The 19,402-nt window shown below is 38.7% G+C and overlaps 3 protein-coding genes and 1 non-coding gene across 4 annotated transcripts; 3 read left to right on the top strand and 1 right to left on the bottom strand.

Moving 5' to 3' along the window:
* Positions 1-272: 272 nt before the first annotated feature.
* Positions 273-4,036, top strand: LOC145592654 (trihelix transcription factor ENAP1-like). Its single transcript, XM_081649164.1, has 2 exons — positions 273-1,103; positions 3,665-4,036. Exons 1-2 carry the CDS (start codon positions 422-424, stop codon positions 3,676-3,678), a joined length of 696 nt encoding a protein of 231 aa, XP_081505290.1. The 5' UTR covers positions 273-421; the 3' UTR covers positions 3,679-4,036.
* Positions 4,037-6,929: 2,893 nt separating this feature from the next.
* LOC145592653 (LOB domain-containing protein 21-like) lies at positions 6,930-7,647 on the bottom strand. The gene has a single exon (XM_081649163.1). The coding sequence runs from the start codon at positions 7,521-7,523 to the stop codon at positions 6,984-6,986; it is 540 nt and encodes a 179-aa protein (XP_081505289.1). The 5' UTR covers positions 7,524-7,647; the 3' UTR covers positions 6,930-6,983.
* Positions 7,648-8,865: 1,218 nt separating this feature from the next.
* Positions 8,866-8,939, top strand: TRNAI-AAU (transfer RNA isoleucine (anticodon AAU)). The gene has a single exon. It is a non-coding gene; the product is annotated as a tRNA-Ile (tRNA).
* A 4,348-nt stretch (positions 8,940-13,287) lies between these two features.
* LOC145590685 (uncharacterized) lies at positions 13,288-18,999 on the top strand. Its single transcript, XM_081647093.1, has one exon. It carries the CDS (start codon positions 13,288-13,290, stop codon positions 18,997-18,999), a length of 5,712 nt encoding a protein of 1,903 aa, XP_081503219.1.
* The last annotated feature ends 403 nt before the right edge of the window (positions 19,000-19,402 follow it).

The following is a 19,402-nucleotide window of genomic DNA, read 5'->3' as shown; positions in this document are numbered from 1 at the left end:
AGAAAATTAAGAACTAAACTGAACTGAACTTATTGAAGCTGAAGTGAACTGAAAATAAGCTGAAAAAAACAGACCCCTTGATATGCACAAATATTTAAATATCTATTCTAAATTGCTAAAGGCCCAGTCATTTGAAAGGCAAGTTAAAATTGGGCTGATCCAACCCAATTCATTCTCCAAACATTTTCCTCTCACATTCATACCTCCCACCAAATACCCAAACCAACAAAAAAAAAAAAAAAAAAAAAAAAAAAAAAAAAAAAAAAAAAAAAAAAACAACGGCCAAATTTCCGTGAAGGGCAATGGTTGACGTTACCGGCGGTCAAACTTTGGAAGAACCAATCAAAATGCAGCGTCATCTTCATCCTTCACCTTCATCTTCACTTTCTCTCACCTCAAAATTCCTCGCATTTTCTCTCTCATGGCAGCTCCCAAGCAATCAGGCGGCAGAGACGACTGCTGGAGCGAAGATTCCACGGCGGTGTTGATCGAAGCTTGGGGAGAACGCTACCTTCGCAGCAACCGTGGAAATCTCCGGCAAAACGATTGGAATGAAGTCGCCGACGCTGTCAATTCCGCCGGAATTACTCGCCGGAAAACCGACGTTCAGTGTAAGAATCGTATCGATACGATCAAGAAGAAGTATAAGGTTGAGAAGGTCAAATCTCCGCCGTCCACTTGGCGGTTTTTTGAACGCCTTGATTTTCTGATCGGTAATGTTACCTCCTCCGCTGTTAAGGTTTCTGTTGCCGAAAATGCTAGCCCTAACCGTAACCCTAACCCTAACCGTAATCATAGCCCTAATTTGAAGTCGAGTTTGAATTCGAGCGAGTCGACTCAGTCGGATGAAGATGGAGAGGCGATGGAAATGGTGGAGGAGAGAGAAAGAGAGACAGCGGTGAAGGAGTTGGCGAGAGCGGTGGTGAAGTTTGGGGAGGCTTACGAGAGAATTGAGAATTGGAAGCAGGAGAAATTTATGGAATTGGAGAAGCAGAAATTGGAATTGGCTAAGGAATTGGAGCTTCAGAGGATGAATATGTTTGTAGATGCTCAAATTCAGTTTGAAAGATTAAAGCGTTCGAACAAGAGATCTGCCTCAATAGGTGAGAATTTCTGTTAATTTTAATTTTTTTTGTTGGTTTGAATTTTGTGTTTTTTAATTAATGCTATAATGTGCTTGAATTTTGGTTAAAGCTTTAGATTTTGTTGATTGATAATTTGATATGGTGTATGGCTTTCTAAATTTGTTATCTTTACTTGAATTTCACTTGTTGGAACTCTGTAATTGTGAATTGAACTTTAGTGTACCCTTTTAAGTCCCGAACTTTACTTGTTTGAACTTATTAGCGCAAATTTAACTTAATCGTAACTTATCATTCCTGAAATAAGTGGAATTGAGGTGTGAGGTGAACAAAGCCTCAGTTATAGTAGGATCAACCGATCAAGTGTGCATCAATTTGTTTGGAGTGACAAAACTTTGTTTAGAAAGGAATAAAGAGATTTGGCCTCCGGATTTGATTGTTAATTTAATGCATGGATAGGAATGAGAAGGGAGCGTGGATTTGGTGAGGAATAAACCAGAAACTTTATAGGAACATGTAGCTGATCATGGGGATAAAAAGAATGTTACAATTGCATAACTTTTTTGTGGCACGTTTTATATGTGTGCTGGTTCTTTATAATCTCGTGGTTGTATGTTAGAGGCTGATTGCAAACATGTAGTGATAAATTAGATTACCGTGATGTTTGAGATCAACAAAACTTTGTCGATCCCGGGAATTATGCTCAAATTGGTATGGTCGGGAAATATGACAAGCGAACAATGTAATGGTGCTAATTTTACTCCAAAAATCACAAATTGCCTCATATATTTAATTAATGAATATTTTTAAAAAAATCTCCCCTACAAGTATTGTGATTTTTCAAAACATCCCTGAGGTATGCATCTTGCCATTTTGGCATTTCATCATTAAAAATGTTTCCAAATAAATTATATCCCATTGTTAGGTTGTTTGATTTTAAGCTGAAAAGGTGGCAACTAGGCAAATTAGGGAGTTTGATACATTATTAGACCTACTGGGTACGGGAAAGGAATAGTTGGCAACTTGGCATGATAAATCTTGAGTTTCACCAATCTTCTTTAGTTAAATCCACCTTTATTGGTTTATAAGGTTAATATTACAATCGGATGAAGTCTGTTATTCACTCCCAAAAAGTTATTGTTGGCACCATTTGGTTTTTGAAACAGGACTCAGATGCATATTTATGTTAGATGGTGTTTGCAGGATTAGTAAAGTAGATCAATGCTGAATGAACATGCAGAACATCAATGCTCTCTTGTATACTATTGCCTCTGGCATAGAATGTTATCCCTCGCATATCTTTCTTTAAATTTGTTTCTTATATAATGCTTTTTGCCTACATTAATTTTTTTACTTGAGTTGGGAAATCTGTTGCGTTTTCATACAATTGTAGACTAGTTCTTTGGCTACTTGAATCTGCATAGCTAGTGAAAGTGAAATTCTTATTCTTTAGGTTTGGATTATAGTGTATTAACTCATAAAAGGCCTTTTGCATTGTCATCTATCTATTTTTGAAGTAGAATGTGGGATTACATGTCAGATTGTCAAATCAGGGACCTAAAAGGGTTACATTCCTGATATAATAGCAGGTTTTAGGCTGTGTACATCAGATTATGTGATCCCTATATACTGTGCTAGCTGATTGACTCTTATAGTCTTGTAGATGCGATTAGCTAGTTTTGTTGATGTGACTAGCTATTTCACTGAGAGTCCAGTAGTCTATGGCCTCTATGCTAAATTTGCTGACTTTTTAAAGACCTCTGGCACAGTGATGTGAAAACTAATCCAATCGGATATGGCTTTGCATTCTTCTGTGTGCCTTCAAGTAAATTCGTTTTTCTTTCAACCAAACTCTTTTTTTTTTTTTCTGTATCAACGGAGGAATGAACCAGTCAGAAGAGCCATCACGGCCCATCAGTGTTTGTATGTGCTTTTAACTATATTTGTATTTGTTTTGGCTGATGCCTGTAAGAGTTACTGTTCTTACTTTACTACATTCATAGGTTTTTTTGAGGGCATACTACATTCATAGTTGAATGCTGATGGGATGAGCAAATCTTGACCGATAGGCTACTGTACTTGCTTAGATCTTTATGTGACAAAGACCACACCAATTTTGTGACATGGAAAGCATGCTTGCTTAATTGCTTAGTTCCAAGGAGTTTTTTTTTTTTTTTTTTTTTTTTTTTTTTTTTTTTTTTGCCATCAGTTTTTTGTGCAGTCTGAAGCTTTAGTTTTCATTTAGGCCAAGCATAGTTGCTAGGGTTAGTCATTAGTGATTTCTTGTCCATTGACGTTTTGGGGCTGTGTATGTCTTGTGGCTGCTGCATGTTTGTGGTGACATTCGGCAGCTGTTGAATGGGTTTTATAAGCACTTCTGCAATTAATTCAGTAGTGTTGAATATTTTGTCTTTCTAGATGCTTGCCATTCAGAACCAGCTCACGTGAACTTTTGATTTTCTATTTAGGGCTATTTGTAATGTATAACTGGAAAGCTGACAAGAGGATAGTAATGTACTTTGTCACTTAATTTCTGAGTACTTAACTTAGCCATGTCTGATACAACGTGTGTTTTGAAACAGGCAAGAAATTATAGCAGAGATCATACTTCATTTTCTGGACTGAAGATGAAGGACTCATTCCTTGCGCAAGTTGTTTTTAGGAGTATCACCTTGTTACTTCTGTGTGATGCTTTGTACATGGCATTGGAAGGGTGGAAGTTCTGTGGAAATTGGTTCAGAAGATTGCGCTCTGTTCCCAGGTATTATTGATTGTAAGTGTTTTGAGTGACACCATCTTTTAATTAGAGCATGTAATATAAATTATTTGTTTTGCTATTTATTGTTCGTTATATTCGTTGTGTACTAATCTGTTAAAAATGGAGCTGTAGAGATTCTATTGAGTTATGAATTTATGATGATCAGAAAGAACTTTAGAAGTAGTAATTGGTATAATATTCTGCATCTCACTGATCGCCCGTTTCTAAACCTGTATTGCTATGTAATGATTGTATACAAATTTAATTACCTTGTAAACCTTGGGATGTGGGTTTGAAACCATTTTATGGGCTTGGTTCGAAGGGAAGGAATAAAACCTATCACTCAGCATGTTATGGGGCAGCATGAGGATGTAAGAGACTGTACTACAGTGAGTTATTTTGTACTTAACAAGAGAATTAGGGAGACAAAAGATGTTTTTCTTGGCTTCCACATCTAACCCACAAAACACAGGTTCGATTCACACCAGGGGATGGGGCAGCCTTATGTTGTACTTTGTATTTCTTGGAATGCATTCCCCGTTTTCTTGGTTTCTATGACTTCTTTGAAGTCTGTTAACTGTTTGAGCTTATTGTTGGATCACTAAACTTTGATAATCTGCAAGTGTTACTCCGTACATGGAAAAAAATCAGAAAGCTAGAGTAAATGAATGTCATTAAAACTTGCTTTCTTGGGAGTCAGTCTGCTCACTACTGTCCTGTGTGCATATGTATTGCTTTAACAAGTGGTGGAGCCTACTAAAGGGGGATGCATCTTCTATCAATAAGCTATAGCTAGAAAAGGGCTGAAGGGGTTCCCCCACCCTCTCCCTCTTTTCTTCTCTTCTCTTCCTGTCTTGTCGAGAAGGGTGCAAGTTGTTGTATGCCATTCCCCCACCCTCACTCAGTCACTCTCACCCCTCTTCTCTTCGTGTCTTGTCGAGAAGGCTGCAAGTTGCTGTCTGCCCTCGACTCTCTCAGCCTGTTGGGTCTAAAGTGAATTTGATAATGTAGCTATCCAATCTAACAGGGGAAGGTTAGACATGACACATCTTGTACAAAAACAAATTTCAGTCTCATGACGACTCTTTGCGTGTTATAATCTATAGGTTGGAAACTTCCCAGCTCATGGAAGGAGTACGCAAATCCTTTTTCATAGCAGTAACAGAATTATTGCAACAACTTGTTGAATGAAATGCTTTGAAGTTGCTAGGGCCTAGGAGGGTCACAAAACTCACCGACCAAAGACAATAATGGGAAGATTATAGATTGAATGGGGTAGGGTGGTGGAAGAGGTGGGGAGTTAGAGGTGATTGGTTGATTGATAAACTTGCATGAGCTTAGCTAAGCTCGACTTAAGAAGTTCGTAACATGCTTGATATATCTTCGACTTTCTTAGCGCTACACAAAATTTAACTTGTGATTGATTAAAAGTTCAGGAAGTGTTACGCTCATACTAGATAGAAATGTATTTTAATGTTGTTTTATTCTCTTTGTCATGAGATTCTCTTCTTTTGAACAAAAATTGGAGAAGTCAAGTAGAGCTTGTTGGAGTAATTTCAGATGCATATTACGATCATAATGGATTCCTATTGTCATGCAATGTCAAAATTGACAATTTGAAGTAAATGTTATAGATAGAATATAATATACTGTTACACTGGTAAATCATTTGCATATACAGAAATTCTCAATCTCAAACTAAAGAAGGGAAGTCATTTTAAGTCTTCGGTAACTTTAAAAGTCATTTTAATTAAATTTTATAGCCATATTTTAATGACACTAGATATCTTAATATTCGATTAACATTTAACATCTGGCTATTTATCGTCCATGTTCTCTCACCCCCACAAAATGTAACTCATATTTGTCAGATCAATTTAAGGGTCAACAATATGATTTAGACGAAAACTGAGAAAAGACTAATGCTAATAGTTATAGGATAATCATCCTTATGTTATGACCCTACTACTACCCTTAGAATAGTCCTTGGATACCAAAATAAACTCTTTGATAAAGTTGTGACTATGGCTCCACAAGACATTAACATCTTATATACAATCAATTTAATGTCAAATCAGATTCAACAATTTTCTTATTTTGTACAATTCGTTTATGTATTAAAGCAAAAGTGCTTAACTTCAACTAAGTTTCTACCCTAAAATCAATTGACAATAAAGTCTCCCTACTAGCCACTAATAAATTCACAACATTCTTAGGTAGATCAATTCGATTTTCACAAACAAGTATGATATCGCCATATTATATACTCCTTCCATCTGTATTTATCTGTCAAATTAGTTCGTAGTATTGACCTATCAACGTGATTACATGCCTACCCGAGTATGAACGCCCCCCCCCCCCCAAAAAAAAAAAAAAAATCTTCCCTCATTGCTCTCTCTTGTGGCTTCTGCCTTTCAAGATCAAGGTAACAGGATAACGTCAATTGTCAACGAGGCTGATATTCTAGTAAGTCATCTTCCTTTGGATTTGCATTCGCACATGCAAAAAGCAGATCAATAAGTTTAACAGTAAAACATTGCTACTACAACTAGTATTCTTTTGATCAAACTCATGATTTGTGCTAGGATTTTATTTTCTCAAGAAAGTAGAAAAAGAAGAAATTTTGATTAACTTTTTTTTTGCGGAAAAGAGTGTGCCAAACACACAAATGTCGCATCAAATTAGAAATGCGCAACCAGTAAAATATTTGTGGTGTACCAAATGCAATGGTTAAGCTGCATTTTCAGGGATACATCATAATTTAATGCCTTGTCCACTACTCACCCTTTATTACTCCACTTCTCTCTCTTTGGATATTTTTTGCTTAGCCATCTCTAGTGTCATATTCTCCAGGTGATCTTAAACCTTAATCAGGGTTACCCATATCTCCGTTTCGCCTTAAGGGCTAATTTATGTAGTTTTTGGATATGAAAGGACATTTTTTGTACGGCCGAAGAAGAAAGAAGCCAATTAACTTAGTGAAAGATATTCAAGTTAAATATGAAAGGGCTAATTATATTATAAGGCCTGAAATAACCATGGAAGTGATGGAACAAGTTAAATAGGACATATTCAAGTTAAATCTAAGATAGACCTTTGAAAGATTGATAAATATATAGATTTACATTTAATTACATGAATGATCACAAAGGAAGAAGATCAGGAACTTGACCAAAGTCAGTAGAATTATAAGCTCCACTGTCACTTTGGCTAAACTGATCTGAACTTATTAAACCTTCGCTATATAAATTCATATGAATTATACTAACATTATGATCACCCAAACCAAAGAAACCGTTATCAGTATTACTACTAGCAGTAACATTATTAGCCTTGTACTGAGCTAATCGAGCACGGGCGAGGGCAAGATCATGCTGGAGCTGGATCATCCGTCTTTGCAAGAGCGCAATAGCACCAATACACCCATAGACCGGATCACGAAGGCGAGCCTCGGCCTCGTATGATAAAGAATTGACAGTATCCTCACGGTGCTCCTCAGGGACTTCATTAAGGATCTTACTCACATTACTGGCTCCAAACACTTTATGGACTTTGGCAAACTTCTTAGGCTCGTCGGCTCGAAAGTGTGGGGCGAATATGCAGCTAGGGCTGCACCGTCGCTTGAGTAGCTTGCAGGCCGCGCAAGATGAGCTTGACCTGGGCTCGGTGTAGCCCTTCTTCATGGTTGGTTTTGGTTCTTCATTCAAAAGAAAAGAGATAAAGTAATTGATTAAGTAAAAGTACACAACATCACATACACTTCGTGTGTGTGTTGTGTTGTGTTGTGTTTTATGAATAGGCTTATCCTTGATATAGTAGTGGGCTATTTATATGTCAATATGTGGTTGATACATTGGGGGGGCTCTCTTGATGCATATACTCTTTTCCTAAACTTAGAGAGCCAAAAACCATTTTGTGGGCCTCCCAATACTACTATTATTTGATACAAATCATACTGTCTTGGAGTTTCTATTGAAAGAATAATGGTTATTTTGTTTCATTTCGATTTTTATGTTTTTTAATACACAATATAGTTATATAAAGTTGATAATTTGAAATGTTTTACAGAAACAAATTCTAATATATTACGGAGTAGTTAAAAAAAATAGTAAAAGTATGTGAATCCCTACCTTATAAAAAGTAGAAAACATCTCTTAGGAATAGTGTACTACCAATTATACCCTTAACAATTAAAATTATATAATAATAATTTTGAAATAACACCGTCAAACTTTTGAGGATTTAAAAAATAATTGTCTTAAAAGATTTTGATGGCTTTCTTATAATTCTACAAATTCACCACATAATATGCACATAAATTAAATAGTACGTATTAAAATTACTAGGTCTACCACCCTAACCAAAGGTGTAAATACACGCCAATACAACTTCTCCGCAAGAGCTAGCCCTGATGCGCGCGTAGGATACCCTAGTAATGTAAAAATTAAGTTTGAACCATTACAAAAGACGAAGTGATCTTAATGAAGATATTTCAAAATGTACAAAAAAAAAAAAAAAAAAAAAATTGACAGAATTAAATCAGTATCTCCATAGAGCAAACACGACACAACATGAGTATAAATAAACTATAATGAATATACGTAATAAATTAAATTTGATAAAAATCAAGTGAAAAGAATAAGATCTCAAAACTACTTAAATGGTTGAACCATACAAGTACAATATTGCACTATAAAATTACACTTTTTGCTAAGAATTTTTTTATCAAGAAGATAGATAAGTATTTTATTCCTCATGATATTACACACACACCCAAAAAAAAAAATAAAAAATAAATGCTACTGTATAATTAAGTGACTTTAGTAAGCCAAATACATCATTATACTTGAAATTGATAAGAATTCACTTTTTATAAATCTATCTTCAGATGTTTATGTCTTGAGTTTGGTACGTTGGGATTGGATAAAGCTGAGTTACACATACACCTGTCGGGCTATATGTCACAGAACAGGAAATTAACAGTCAAAAAATATTATATAATAAAGTTCAATCAATTAACAAACAGGCCCATTAGCTCAGTTGGTTAGAGCGTGGTGCTAATAACGCCAAGGTCGCAGGTTCGACCCCTGCATGGGCCAATAAATTTTTTAACTTTCTAATTTTTTTCATTATTTTTAGCACTAGCTAGTAAAATATAAATAGAAAATTTTGCTAAAAATGGACCAGCTATTATTCAAGTGGAAGGAAAAGCCAATGTAGGAGTAGGACATATATAGGACATGAGGATGTACATTGATTTTTTATTTTTTGGAAAAAAACCCTGTTATTTATTTTCAATGTAGAAAAATAGTAAAATGACAAGATAGTTCACCAAGAAAGGAAGATAATAAAACACATACACACTCATTTGATTTGAAGAAAGGAAGTGACATTACCTGAAAAGGGAATCATTTCTTTGGTCTATTTGCTTTGATTTAAAAACCTTTCATTATGAATGTAAAAATAAAAAGCAAAGGTCTTTAGTTACCTAGCTTAGGGTTTTAGGTACTTACGAGCCCCTACTTTAGCTTAATTTGATTTATAGTAATCCAATATTGATTACGCTTGACTAAAAAAAAAAAAAATAAGAACGTAAGGTTGAGGAGCTTTCATTAATTAGCTTTACATGAGGTTGAGGAGCTTTCATTAATTAGCTTTACATGAGGTTGAGGAGCTTTCATTAATTAGCTTTACGTTTGATGAAAAAGTACTGTGACTAATATTATTAAGCGAAAAACAAAGGTAATTCAACGTGAAATGTAGTATGGTCTAGAAAAAAAGTAGTTCTTTCTTATTTTACAATTAGTGACACAAAAATTGTGGATATGTTATACTGTTATTAAAATCTATATGTCGATGGGTGCTTTAAATTTCACAAAGCATGAGTGCATTTCAAATAAACATTGATGTCAAATTAACTAAAGATTTTGGATTAATAACTATGTATAGTTTTACACTACTTTTACCTACAACAGGAAATATGATAAAACATTAATTTTCGTCCGTCTTGCTCCTTCCCTTTCTAAATTACTAATGTTTGATTGCCTCTAATTTATATCATGATATTTGAACACTCGATCAACATTATAAGCGTGAAAGATTTTCTACAAATTTATTGGTGAGCTTAAGAGCTCCCTAATGATGGATGGATTGGAAACCACATTCTGTGGTGGAAATTAGAGGCAAGTAGTGATGGCAACTTCTTTTGCGGTGAATTGTGCTTGTTTTTTCTTAGAAAAGTTCCAAAGGAGATTTCTTGCTCACCTTTTCCACTCCCAAAACCCTTTATAATTGTGGGAGTACTCGACTCCTTTTTTAGAAGTCTTTTTTTTTTTTTTTTTTTTAAAGATTTATTTTTTAGAAGTCGAATACAAAAATAATAGGGGGACGGAATCGATCCTAAGTTTTGAATACTAGTTGCTAGTACTTTAGCCAAAAATTAAAAAAAAGCTAACTTCCACAATTAATTAGTTAAGAAAATATTTCAGCCTCTAAGATATTAATGGGTACAAAAAATTTAGAGCAATTGATTCAAAATACATATAGATGCTTATTATCACGGCGTTATTTGTAAGAATATGAATAATACACGTCAATTAAAAAATGTTTATGTCAATAATATGACTTAGGTCTATTAAGAAATAATGAATAAAAAATCATACTATCTTTGCATTTTGCTCATCTATTATTCTTAAATATAATCAATGTAGAGTACGAGAGTGTTTTTCTTTGTACTTAATACTCTTTCTACTTGTTAAAGTAGTACTCTATAATGTTGACTAGAAGACATTTTCTTTAACTAAATCTAAAACAAAAATATTTACAATAATTAAGTACATAAAAAAAGAAGTCAAATTCATCTACATAAATTATAATATATGAAACTATATTATCATACTCAATATTTAACATATCGACTTGGACATTGCCCGAATTAAACACTACCGTAGTACTTCCTTTGTCCCATTTTACTTGCAACATTTTGAGTGGACTTGCTTGTCGATGTACATGTTTGACCTTTGATATTATTATATATTTAAATAAGCTATAAAAAATTTATATTTAGAAACTATACATTAAAATAGACCCAACAACATCTTACATGATTACCATTAACTTTCATATAATAGCTAAAAAAAGATGGTAAAAGTGAGATGTGTAAATAGTATAAAAAGTCAAATCGTTACGAGTAATTTGGGACGGAGGGAGTAGTTTATACTATGAGAAACATCATGAGTTCATGACAGAAAATTGGTGAATTAATAGTGGATGAATTGGACAAATGAAGACAAAATCAAGAGAAGATCCTTTGATGATAGAGCCCATTTTTCAAATAATTTTGCAGCCTGGCCCATATGACTAAAAATATCCAGGGGTTTGATCCAGGGTTTTTTTTTTTTTTTTTTTTTTTTTTTTTTTTTTGAAGAAATACTTGTTTATTTTTACTTCTATTTTTGTTATTCACAACAAATGAAAATTATTTGTGAGATATAAAAAAAATTCTCATCATATAACCTTGTAGAATTGTAGTTGGTTAAAAAAAAAAAAAAAAACAAAACGCCACATTAAATAAAAAACCAATGTTATAATGTTATGAGTTGCAAACTTGAAATAGATGATTGAAAAGCCCTTACATCACAATCAACCCTAACATACTAACACACATCTTAAATTCCTAAATCCTAACGATAAATATATTATTTTAAAAATTAGAATTGACAAATGAATGATTAGAACGAATATTGAAAGAAATTGCCAAATTCTTACAACTTTGATATAATACACAGTAATAAAGTTATTTCAAATTACATAGAAACAATTGTCTCGATTGTTAATTTTACTTTTCTTAAAAAGGAAATTAAACTTGGAATCTTGGATATGCATACACTTACATAATCAGAACACCACGGAGTATTACACTTTGTATAGTTGTATTTATTTGATGGTGTGCTACTTCAGCCACCACAACCACCACATCCGCCGCAACCACCACCACCGCAACCGCCACCACCACTGCTACCAACGTTGCCATTACGTGATGTGCTGGCTACAACAGCAGCAGGAGCCAAAACACGTCCACCATCTCCTGCTAAAATGACCATATTACCATCGTTTACACCTCTACTAATTCCTTTTCCTCCGCCAATCTCAACATCACCATTTGCAGCAGCAACGGATCTCTGCGACGATAACTTTTTTACCTCCTTTTTCTTTCCGCATCTTATTATCAAAATCAAAAGCAGGATTAGAGCAATAAGGCAGCCTATTACTATCAGCACTATAACATATGCTTTCATCCTTTTCAAATAATCATATTATACGTTGTATGACTTGTTAATTTGTTATTAATGTTATACTTTTCCCGTCCAAAAAAAAGTCAAGTCATAGCTTAACATGCATGAAATGATCAATTGATCGGAATGTTCTTGTATCATTCAATATAGTATAGAACTATAGATTAATGAATTATTCATGCAATTGGGCTACATATGACTTTGTATTTATGGTATAAACTATTGAGTTAACATTTTGTTGATGTAATAAAATATTTACTTGACTAATTCTATATGAACAAGACCATAACTACATCAGTACATCCCATATAATACTCCTAACTTAGCTTAGCTTTTTGTATATGAGAAATTGAGAACATGCTACTCTCAGTTCTGAATTAGTAATTTTTACTAAATTTTAAAAATTTTGAGCTTTCCTGAGAGCTAGATCAACAACTAAATAGATGCACTTGCATATATAGTTGAATTGGAGAAAAGTTACATTACAATGTTGAAATCCAGTATTCAACGTCGTCTAATTAATCGCTCACTTGTGAACAACGAACCTTTACAAGAAATAACTAATAGAGCCGATAAGATATTCAATTGTCAAGTATCTGTAGATTTAAATCTCTTTTTAAATGAATTGAATTTACCGCCTATATTTTATGAAGATGATAAAATTTCCGACCAATAATGAGTGGGAAGTGTTTGGACCCCCTGTGGGCCCACGGTCATTTAATACATAAATTACCAAATTACCCTTAGTCGAACCCTAAACAGGAAAATTCAATCATTATGCACAGCACGCATCCCGAGAAACCCTAATACAGCCCAACAGGGCCTGACACGGCCCAGAACGGCCAGAAACCCTAATCCTAACCCTAATCAAATTAGCCAATCCTCTCTTATAAATACTAATCTTGACAGGTTAACCGGGTAATTAATTTCTTCCACATATACTCTCTCTCTGAGAATTCTCTCTCTCTAAACACAGTTTTACTGACTTGACCGTCGGAGGGGCTTTCTCGGGAACACCCCCCGAGGCAGTTGACTTCCATTGTTTTGCAGGACTCGGTTGGACCAGACGAACGAGCTCCCCTACAACTCAGATCCGAAATTCTTTTGCAGAAACAATTGGCGCCGTCTGTGGGGATTCGTCAAACAAAAAGTCATGGTTACCACTCGTCGAACCGATCCTTCCCAAAACGCTGGTGGGCAGAATCAAACCCAAGTTCAGGCACGCCCACCTCGTCAGCCGCGGAACAACCCACAATCTAACCGTGAAGATGAAGGTGACAACATGGAGGTTGAACAACCCGTTGATCAAGGAAATCAGCAACCTGTGACTAGGCAAGATCTAGAAAAGCTGACCGAGCAGTTCAACACAACTCTCCAGGATACCCTTAGACAACTAACCGAAGCTGTGAAAAACAACCAAGCTGGACCCTCTCACCGGCCACCACAAGATCCAGGACGTCAAGCGTCGCGGAACAATCAAAGGGCACAGCCCCACAATGTTTCCCGACGGAGTGGAGGACACAGCCGTAGGGCACAGCCCCTCGGTACTACTAGGTCCGCCCTCAGTAGATCTGGAAACCGTTGTCGACCTCCTCATGATCGGCCTGTTATATCACCTGTCCGCGTAGAATCCAGCCGGCACTCTACCGCAAGCCGACGCCGGAGGGAGGGTGAAGCGGCAAACCGGGTTAGAGACCCAGATGCAAGACAACTCATTAATGAGATGCGCTTACAACGGCGCGAGATGGATGCCCGAGAACTCATTAATAGGCGTAGAATAATTGAGCAACGCCAAGCACGCGAAAACGAGGAGAATAGGGCACGGAGTCGTAGACGAAGCCGGAGTCCGAGATCGCCTGATCAACGGTCACCTTCTCGTCGAGAAGATGTAGGAGAATCAGAAGATCCTCCAAGGCAGGACAGATCTGAGCGGGATCCCATATCTCGTCATACAAGCCATAGACCTCTGGAAGAAGGAAGAACTCGAGACCAAGATGAACAGCCACCACGGTTGCCGTCACATTTGTCCATGCCGCTAACCCCATTGAGCCAGGAACTAATGAATGCACCAAAAGTGGACAAGGTCAAGATGCCTACCATAGAGCCTTTCGCTGGAAATACTGATCCTGATGAGCACTTAGCCGCATATGCCGCGCAAATGAGTGTACAAACAAGTTGCGAGGCCACATGGTGTAAGTACTTCCCCACCACTCTAAAGGGACAAGCCTTGTTGTGGTTCCAAAAGTGTGTGCCTAAAGGTAGCATCCATAGCTACCAAGACTTGGAACGTGTGTTTGTTAATCGTTTCAAGCACGCAGCAAGACAGAAGAAAACAAGTGTCAATCTGATGGCTGTAACACAAGGGAAGACGGAGACCTTGCAGAACTATATACGAAGGTTCAATCAAGAATCTTTGAAAATTCAAAACTTACCAGATGAGACAGCCCTAACAGCCTTTTTGGCCGGGCTGAGTTCCACGGATTTCAAATTTAAGCTGATCGAGTCGGGGGTTTCAACCCTCACTGAAGCCATGGAACGGGCACACAAGAACATACAAGCCTCGGAAGTTTGTGGCACAAGCCGTGAAATTAATCCACCAGAGAAAAAAAGGAAACATGAGGATGAACCTTCACGGAACCAACCATCCAAACGATCCAACCTGATCACAGATCATGGTAACGACCCTCGGGACAACCGTAATCGTCGAGAGATCTACCTGGATATCAAAGAGAAAAACATGTTGCCAAGGCCCCCTGTAGTTCGAACCCCTGAAGAGAAGAGGGACAAGAGACTCTGGTGCGAGTATCATCGCGAATGCGGGCATACCACAAGGAATTGTAGGGAGTTAAAGAAAGCTCTTGATCAACTTGCTGACGAAGGAAAACTTAACAGATACCTTAAAGAATCTGACCGCTCCAACAAGGAGAAAGAAAGGGCAAAAGAGACTCGTAGCGATGACACCGGTGGACATGTCGCGGTCATTGCCGGTGGCCTGGCACTCGGAGGTTCAATGAACAAAGCAAAAGACAACCTACGAACCTTGCAACATCAAGTGCTCAAGGTCGCACCCACTTCAACGCCCTCTTCGCCTATCATGACGTTCGGGGGAAAGCCAGAACGCCCTTTGCAAGTCCCCCACGACGACCCCTTGGTCATTGAGATGAAAATTGCCAACTTCAGAGTTAGTCGAGTGCTCGTCGACAGCGGGTCATCAGCAGACCTCATCACCCTTGATTGCTTGAGGCGTTTGAAATACAACGAAGAAGATTTAGCGCCCGTAGACAGACCCTTAATCGGCTTCGGGGGACAGTCCGTCTTTCCCAAAGGAACAATTCGTTTACCAGTTCGACTTGGTCCCAAAGGGAAAGGTAGATCGGTGATCACCCACTTTTTGGTGGTGGACACACCCTTGCCCTACAATGTCATACTCGGACGACCATTATTGAACAAGGTAAAGGCGGCTATATCAGTCTATCAGCTGCTCATGCAATTCGAACTTGAAGATGGAACAGTTGGGAAAGTATATGGAGACCAAGGATCCGCTAGAGAATGCTACGTCAATAGCTTGAAGCGAGCATCAGAAGCACCCGCGGAACCATCAAAGAAGAACAAAATGACCGACCCTTCCGTCCTTTTCACTGAAGAATCGAGAGGAGTAGACAAACCCCAACCCATAGAAGAAGATAAGGAAGAAGTCATCGGCACCGCAGAAGAAACGGTGCGGGTCGGAACAAATATTGACGCTGCATTGCGCACTCAAATAATCAATGTGCTTAAGGCACATCGCGATGTCTTTGCCTACTCAGTAGACGAGATGCCCGGCATAGACCCTGCCATTATGACTCATCGCTTGAACATCAAGCTAGGCTACAAGCCTGTTAAACAAAAGTTGAGGCATCAAGGCCCCGAGCGCACTGCAGCAGCTGCAGCGGAGGTAAAGAAGCTACTCGAAGCAGGGTTCATTAAAGAATGTCAGTATACGGATTGGCTTGCGAATGTTGTATTGGTGAAGAAACCCTCTGGGGCATGGAGGATGTGCGTCGATTTCACTGACTTAAACAAGGCGTGCCCCAAAGATGACCATCCTCTCCCTAAAATAGACAAGCTTGTGGATTCAACGGCTGGACATGCTCTATTCAGCTTCATGGATGCAAATGCGGGATATCATCAAATCCCCATGGCAGATGATGACCAGCCACATACCGCATTCATCACTAACCAAGGAGTATATTGTTACAAGGCCATGCCTTTCGGCCTCAAAAATGCTGGAGCCACATACCAGAGGTTCATCAACAAAATCTTCGAAGGGCAATTAGGGAGAAACGTCGAAGCCTACGTTGATGACATGATAGTAAAGAGTCGCTACGAGAAAGACCATGTCACAGACTTGGTCGAAACGCTTGCGACATTGAGAAAATATGGGATGAAGTTAAACCCCAGAAAGTGTGTGTTTGGAGTCAAGGGCGGCAAATGCCTTGGCTTCCTTGTTGATGAAAGGGGCATTGAAGCTAACCCCGACAAAATCAGAGCCATCTTGGATATGCAAACCCCTAGAAGTGTAAAGGAGGTACAGAGGCTGACCGGATGCATAGCCGCCTTGGGCAGGTTTCTTTCCAAATCGGCAGACAAGAGCTTATCTTTTTTCAACACCCTCAAGAGAAAAGTGTTCCAATGGGATGCAGCAGCTGAGATCGCCTTCCAACAGCTAAAAGAACACTTGGCCTCTCTTCCCAAGTTGGTTTCCCCTTTGCCTGGGGAGACATTGTTCTTATATTTGGCTATATCTGAATACTCTTCTAGCGCAGTATTAGTTGCTGAGAGGGATAGATCACAACACCCGGTATATTTTGTCAGCCATGCTTACAGAGGAGCAGAATCAAAGTATTCCCAAATTGAGAAGTTGGTGTTCGCCCTAGTCATGGCAAGTCGAAAGCTGAAGCCATACTTTCAGTCTCATCCCATTAAAGTTTTGACTAGCCATCCTATAAAGAAGGCAATCGAAGGGAGAAACCACTCAAATAGAATGACAGATTGGGCAGACCAGCTCGCAGATTTCGGTCTTGAGTATGAGCCCAGAAGGGCAATTAAAGCACAAGCCCTAGCAGATTTCATCGCCGAATGCACTCATCGCCCTGCTGATGATGGATCCAAACCATGGCAAATATATGTAGATGGCTCCTCTTCCAAGACAGGAAGCGGAGCCGGCATTCTGATCATGTCGCCGAGCAACGAAAAGTTTGAGTATGCAGTCAAGTTCGACTTCAACGCCTCAAACAATGAGGCTGAATATGAGGCCCTCATCTTGGGCCTAGAGCTGTGCCAGGTGGCAGGAGCCATGGCAGTTCATGCCTTCTCTGACTCCCAATTGATCGTGAGCCAAGTCCTAGGGGAATTCGAGGCCAAGGAAGATAGCATGCGCATGTATCTCAACAAGGTCAAAGAAACTGCTTCACCGTTATCGGAATTTCAGATCAAGCATCTTCCAAGGGCAGATAATCAACAGGCTGATGCCCTTGCACGAATGGCTAGTTCCGCCCAGGGGCTCGGCCCTCGCTCTATAATCTGGGAAGTTCTCAAACAACCAAGCATCAATGCACCTGCAGTTCACTACTTGGACCGGTCCAATACTTGGATGGATCAAATAGTGCACTACATGCGAGACAACAAACTCCCAGAAGATCCTAAAGAGGCCGACACAATTAAGAAACGAGCTGAATGGTTCGTTTGGCACGAAGGAAATCTATACAAGAAGTCGTATACTCATCCCCTACTGAAGTGCATCACCCCAGAAGATGGAGACTATGTGCTACGAGAAATACACCAAGGAGCTTGTGGAAGTCATCAAGGGGCTCGGTGCATAGCAGGCAAAGCACTAAGAACGGGATTTTATTGGCCTACCCTAAGGGAGGATGCGACCAAATTAGTGCAAAAGTGTGACAAGTGTCAGAAGTTCGCCAATGTGCAAAGGCTCCCCTCGAGCCCATTACAAACTATCATCGCCACCCTACCGTTTGATAAGTGGGGCATGGATTTTCTCGGACCATTCCCAGCAGCTTCGGGGCAGAGAAGATTCCTCATGGTCGCCATAGACTATTTCACTAAGTGGATCGAGGCCGAACCCCTAGCCTCAATCACTGATAAGCAAATTCAAAAGTTCATATGGCGCAACATCATCACAAGGTTTGGCGTTCCCAGAAGTCTCGTATCAGACAATGGAAGACAATTCTATAGTCGACCGACTGTTGAGTATTGCGAGAGGTTTGGAATACACACAAACTTTAGTGCTGTATCTCACCCTCAAGCGAATGGCCTAGCTGAGGCCGCAAACAAAATCGTACTCCACGGCCTACAAACGATGTTAGAAGGGGCCAAAGGGTCATGGGTCGATGACCTACCAGGTGTTCTATGGTCAGCTAGAACAACTCCGAAAGATGCAACGGGCCAAACCCCGTTCACTCTTGTTTATGGCAGCGAGGCTGTGCTACCAGTCGAAATAGGGATTCCATCGCCCAGGATCACATTCTACGATTATAAGATGAATGAAGCAAACAAAAGCATGGATTTAGACCTATTGCCTGAAATAAGGGGCAACGCCCTACTCAGATCAATTGCACAAAAACAGAAAATGACCCGTCACTTCAATAGGAGGGTCAAGGAGAAGCAGATTGGAGTAGGAGATTGGGTGCTACGCAATATAGAAGCTACAGGCCGCAAACCCGAGCTAGGAAAGTTATCCCCCAACTGGGAAGGGCCATATAAAGTCACAGAACAAGTTGCAAAAGGGACCTTCCGCCTGGAGTCTGCCGAAGGCAAAGCCTTAGAAAGGCCATGGAACGCGGAGAACCTTAGAAGGTTTTATGTTTGAATTCATATTTTTCGGTATTCAATTCGGTTTATTTTCAACACTTACACGATGTAATGGGGGCATGGGTACTACATATAGAGGCTATGTGAACATTTCATCATCGTAAGGCGTTTGGTCATAGAATAAGTGCATTTGTTGCCACGATAGTAATCAATTTCCATTAATAGCAAACTTCGTATTTTCCATTCAGAATTTTCACTTCCATTTTACCACTAAACTACAAGTTTACCATCATCGGCCATCCAAGGGGCTCATTAGCCCCAAGGGGCACCGAACATATATCTCCCATCCAAGGGGGCACCAAACACATCATCGCCCACTCAAGGGGCTCGGCCGCCCCAAAGGGCATCAAGCATAATAAATACAAGTAAACATAAGTGAGCCAGAACAATCTGTTTCTTCA

Source organism: Chenopodium album, chromosome 18, assembly GCF_948465745.1.
Source record: "Chenopodium album chromosome 18, dcCheAlbu1.1, whole genome shotgun sequence".
In the NCBI taxonomy this organism is placed as follows: Eukaryota; Viridiplantae; Streptophyta; class Magnoliopsida; order Caryophyllales; family Amaranthaceae; genus Chenopodium; species Chenopodium album.
The sequence above is the reverse complement of the archived record's forward strand: the minus strand, read 5'-3'. Positions and strand labels throughout refer to the sequence as shown.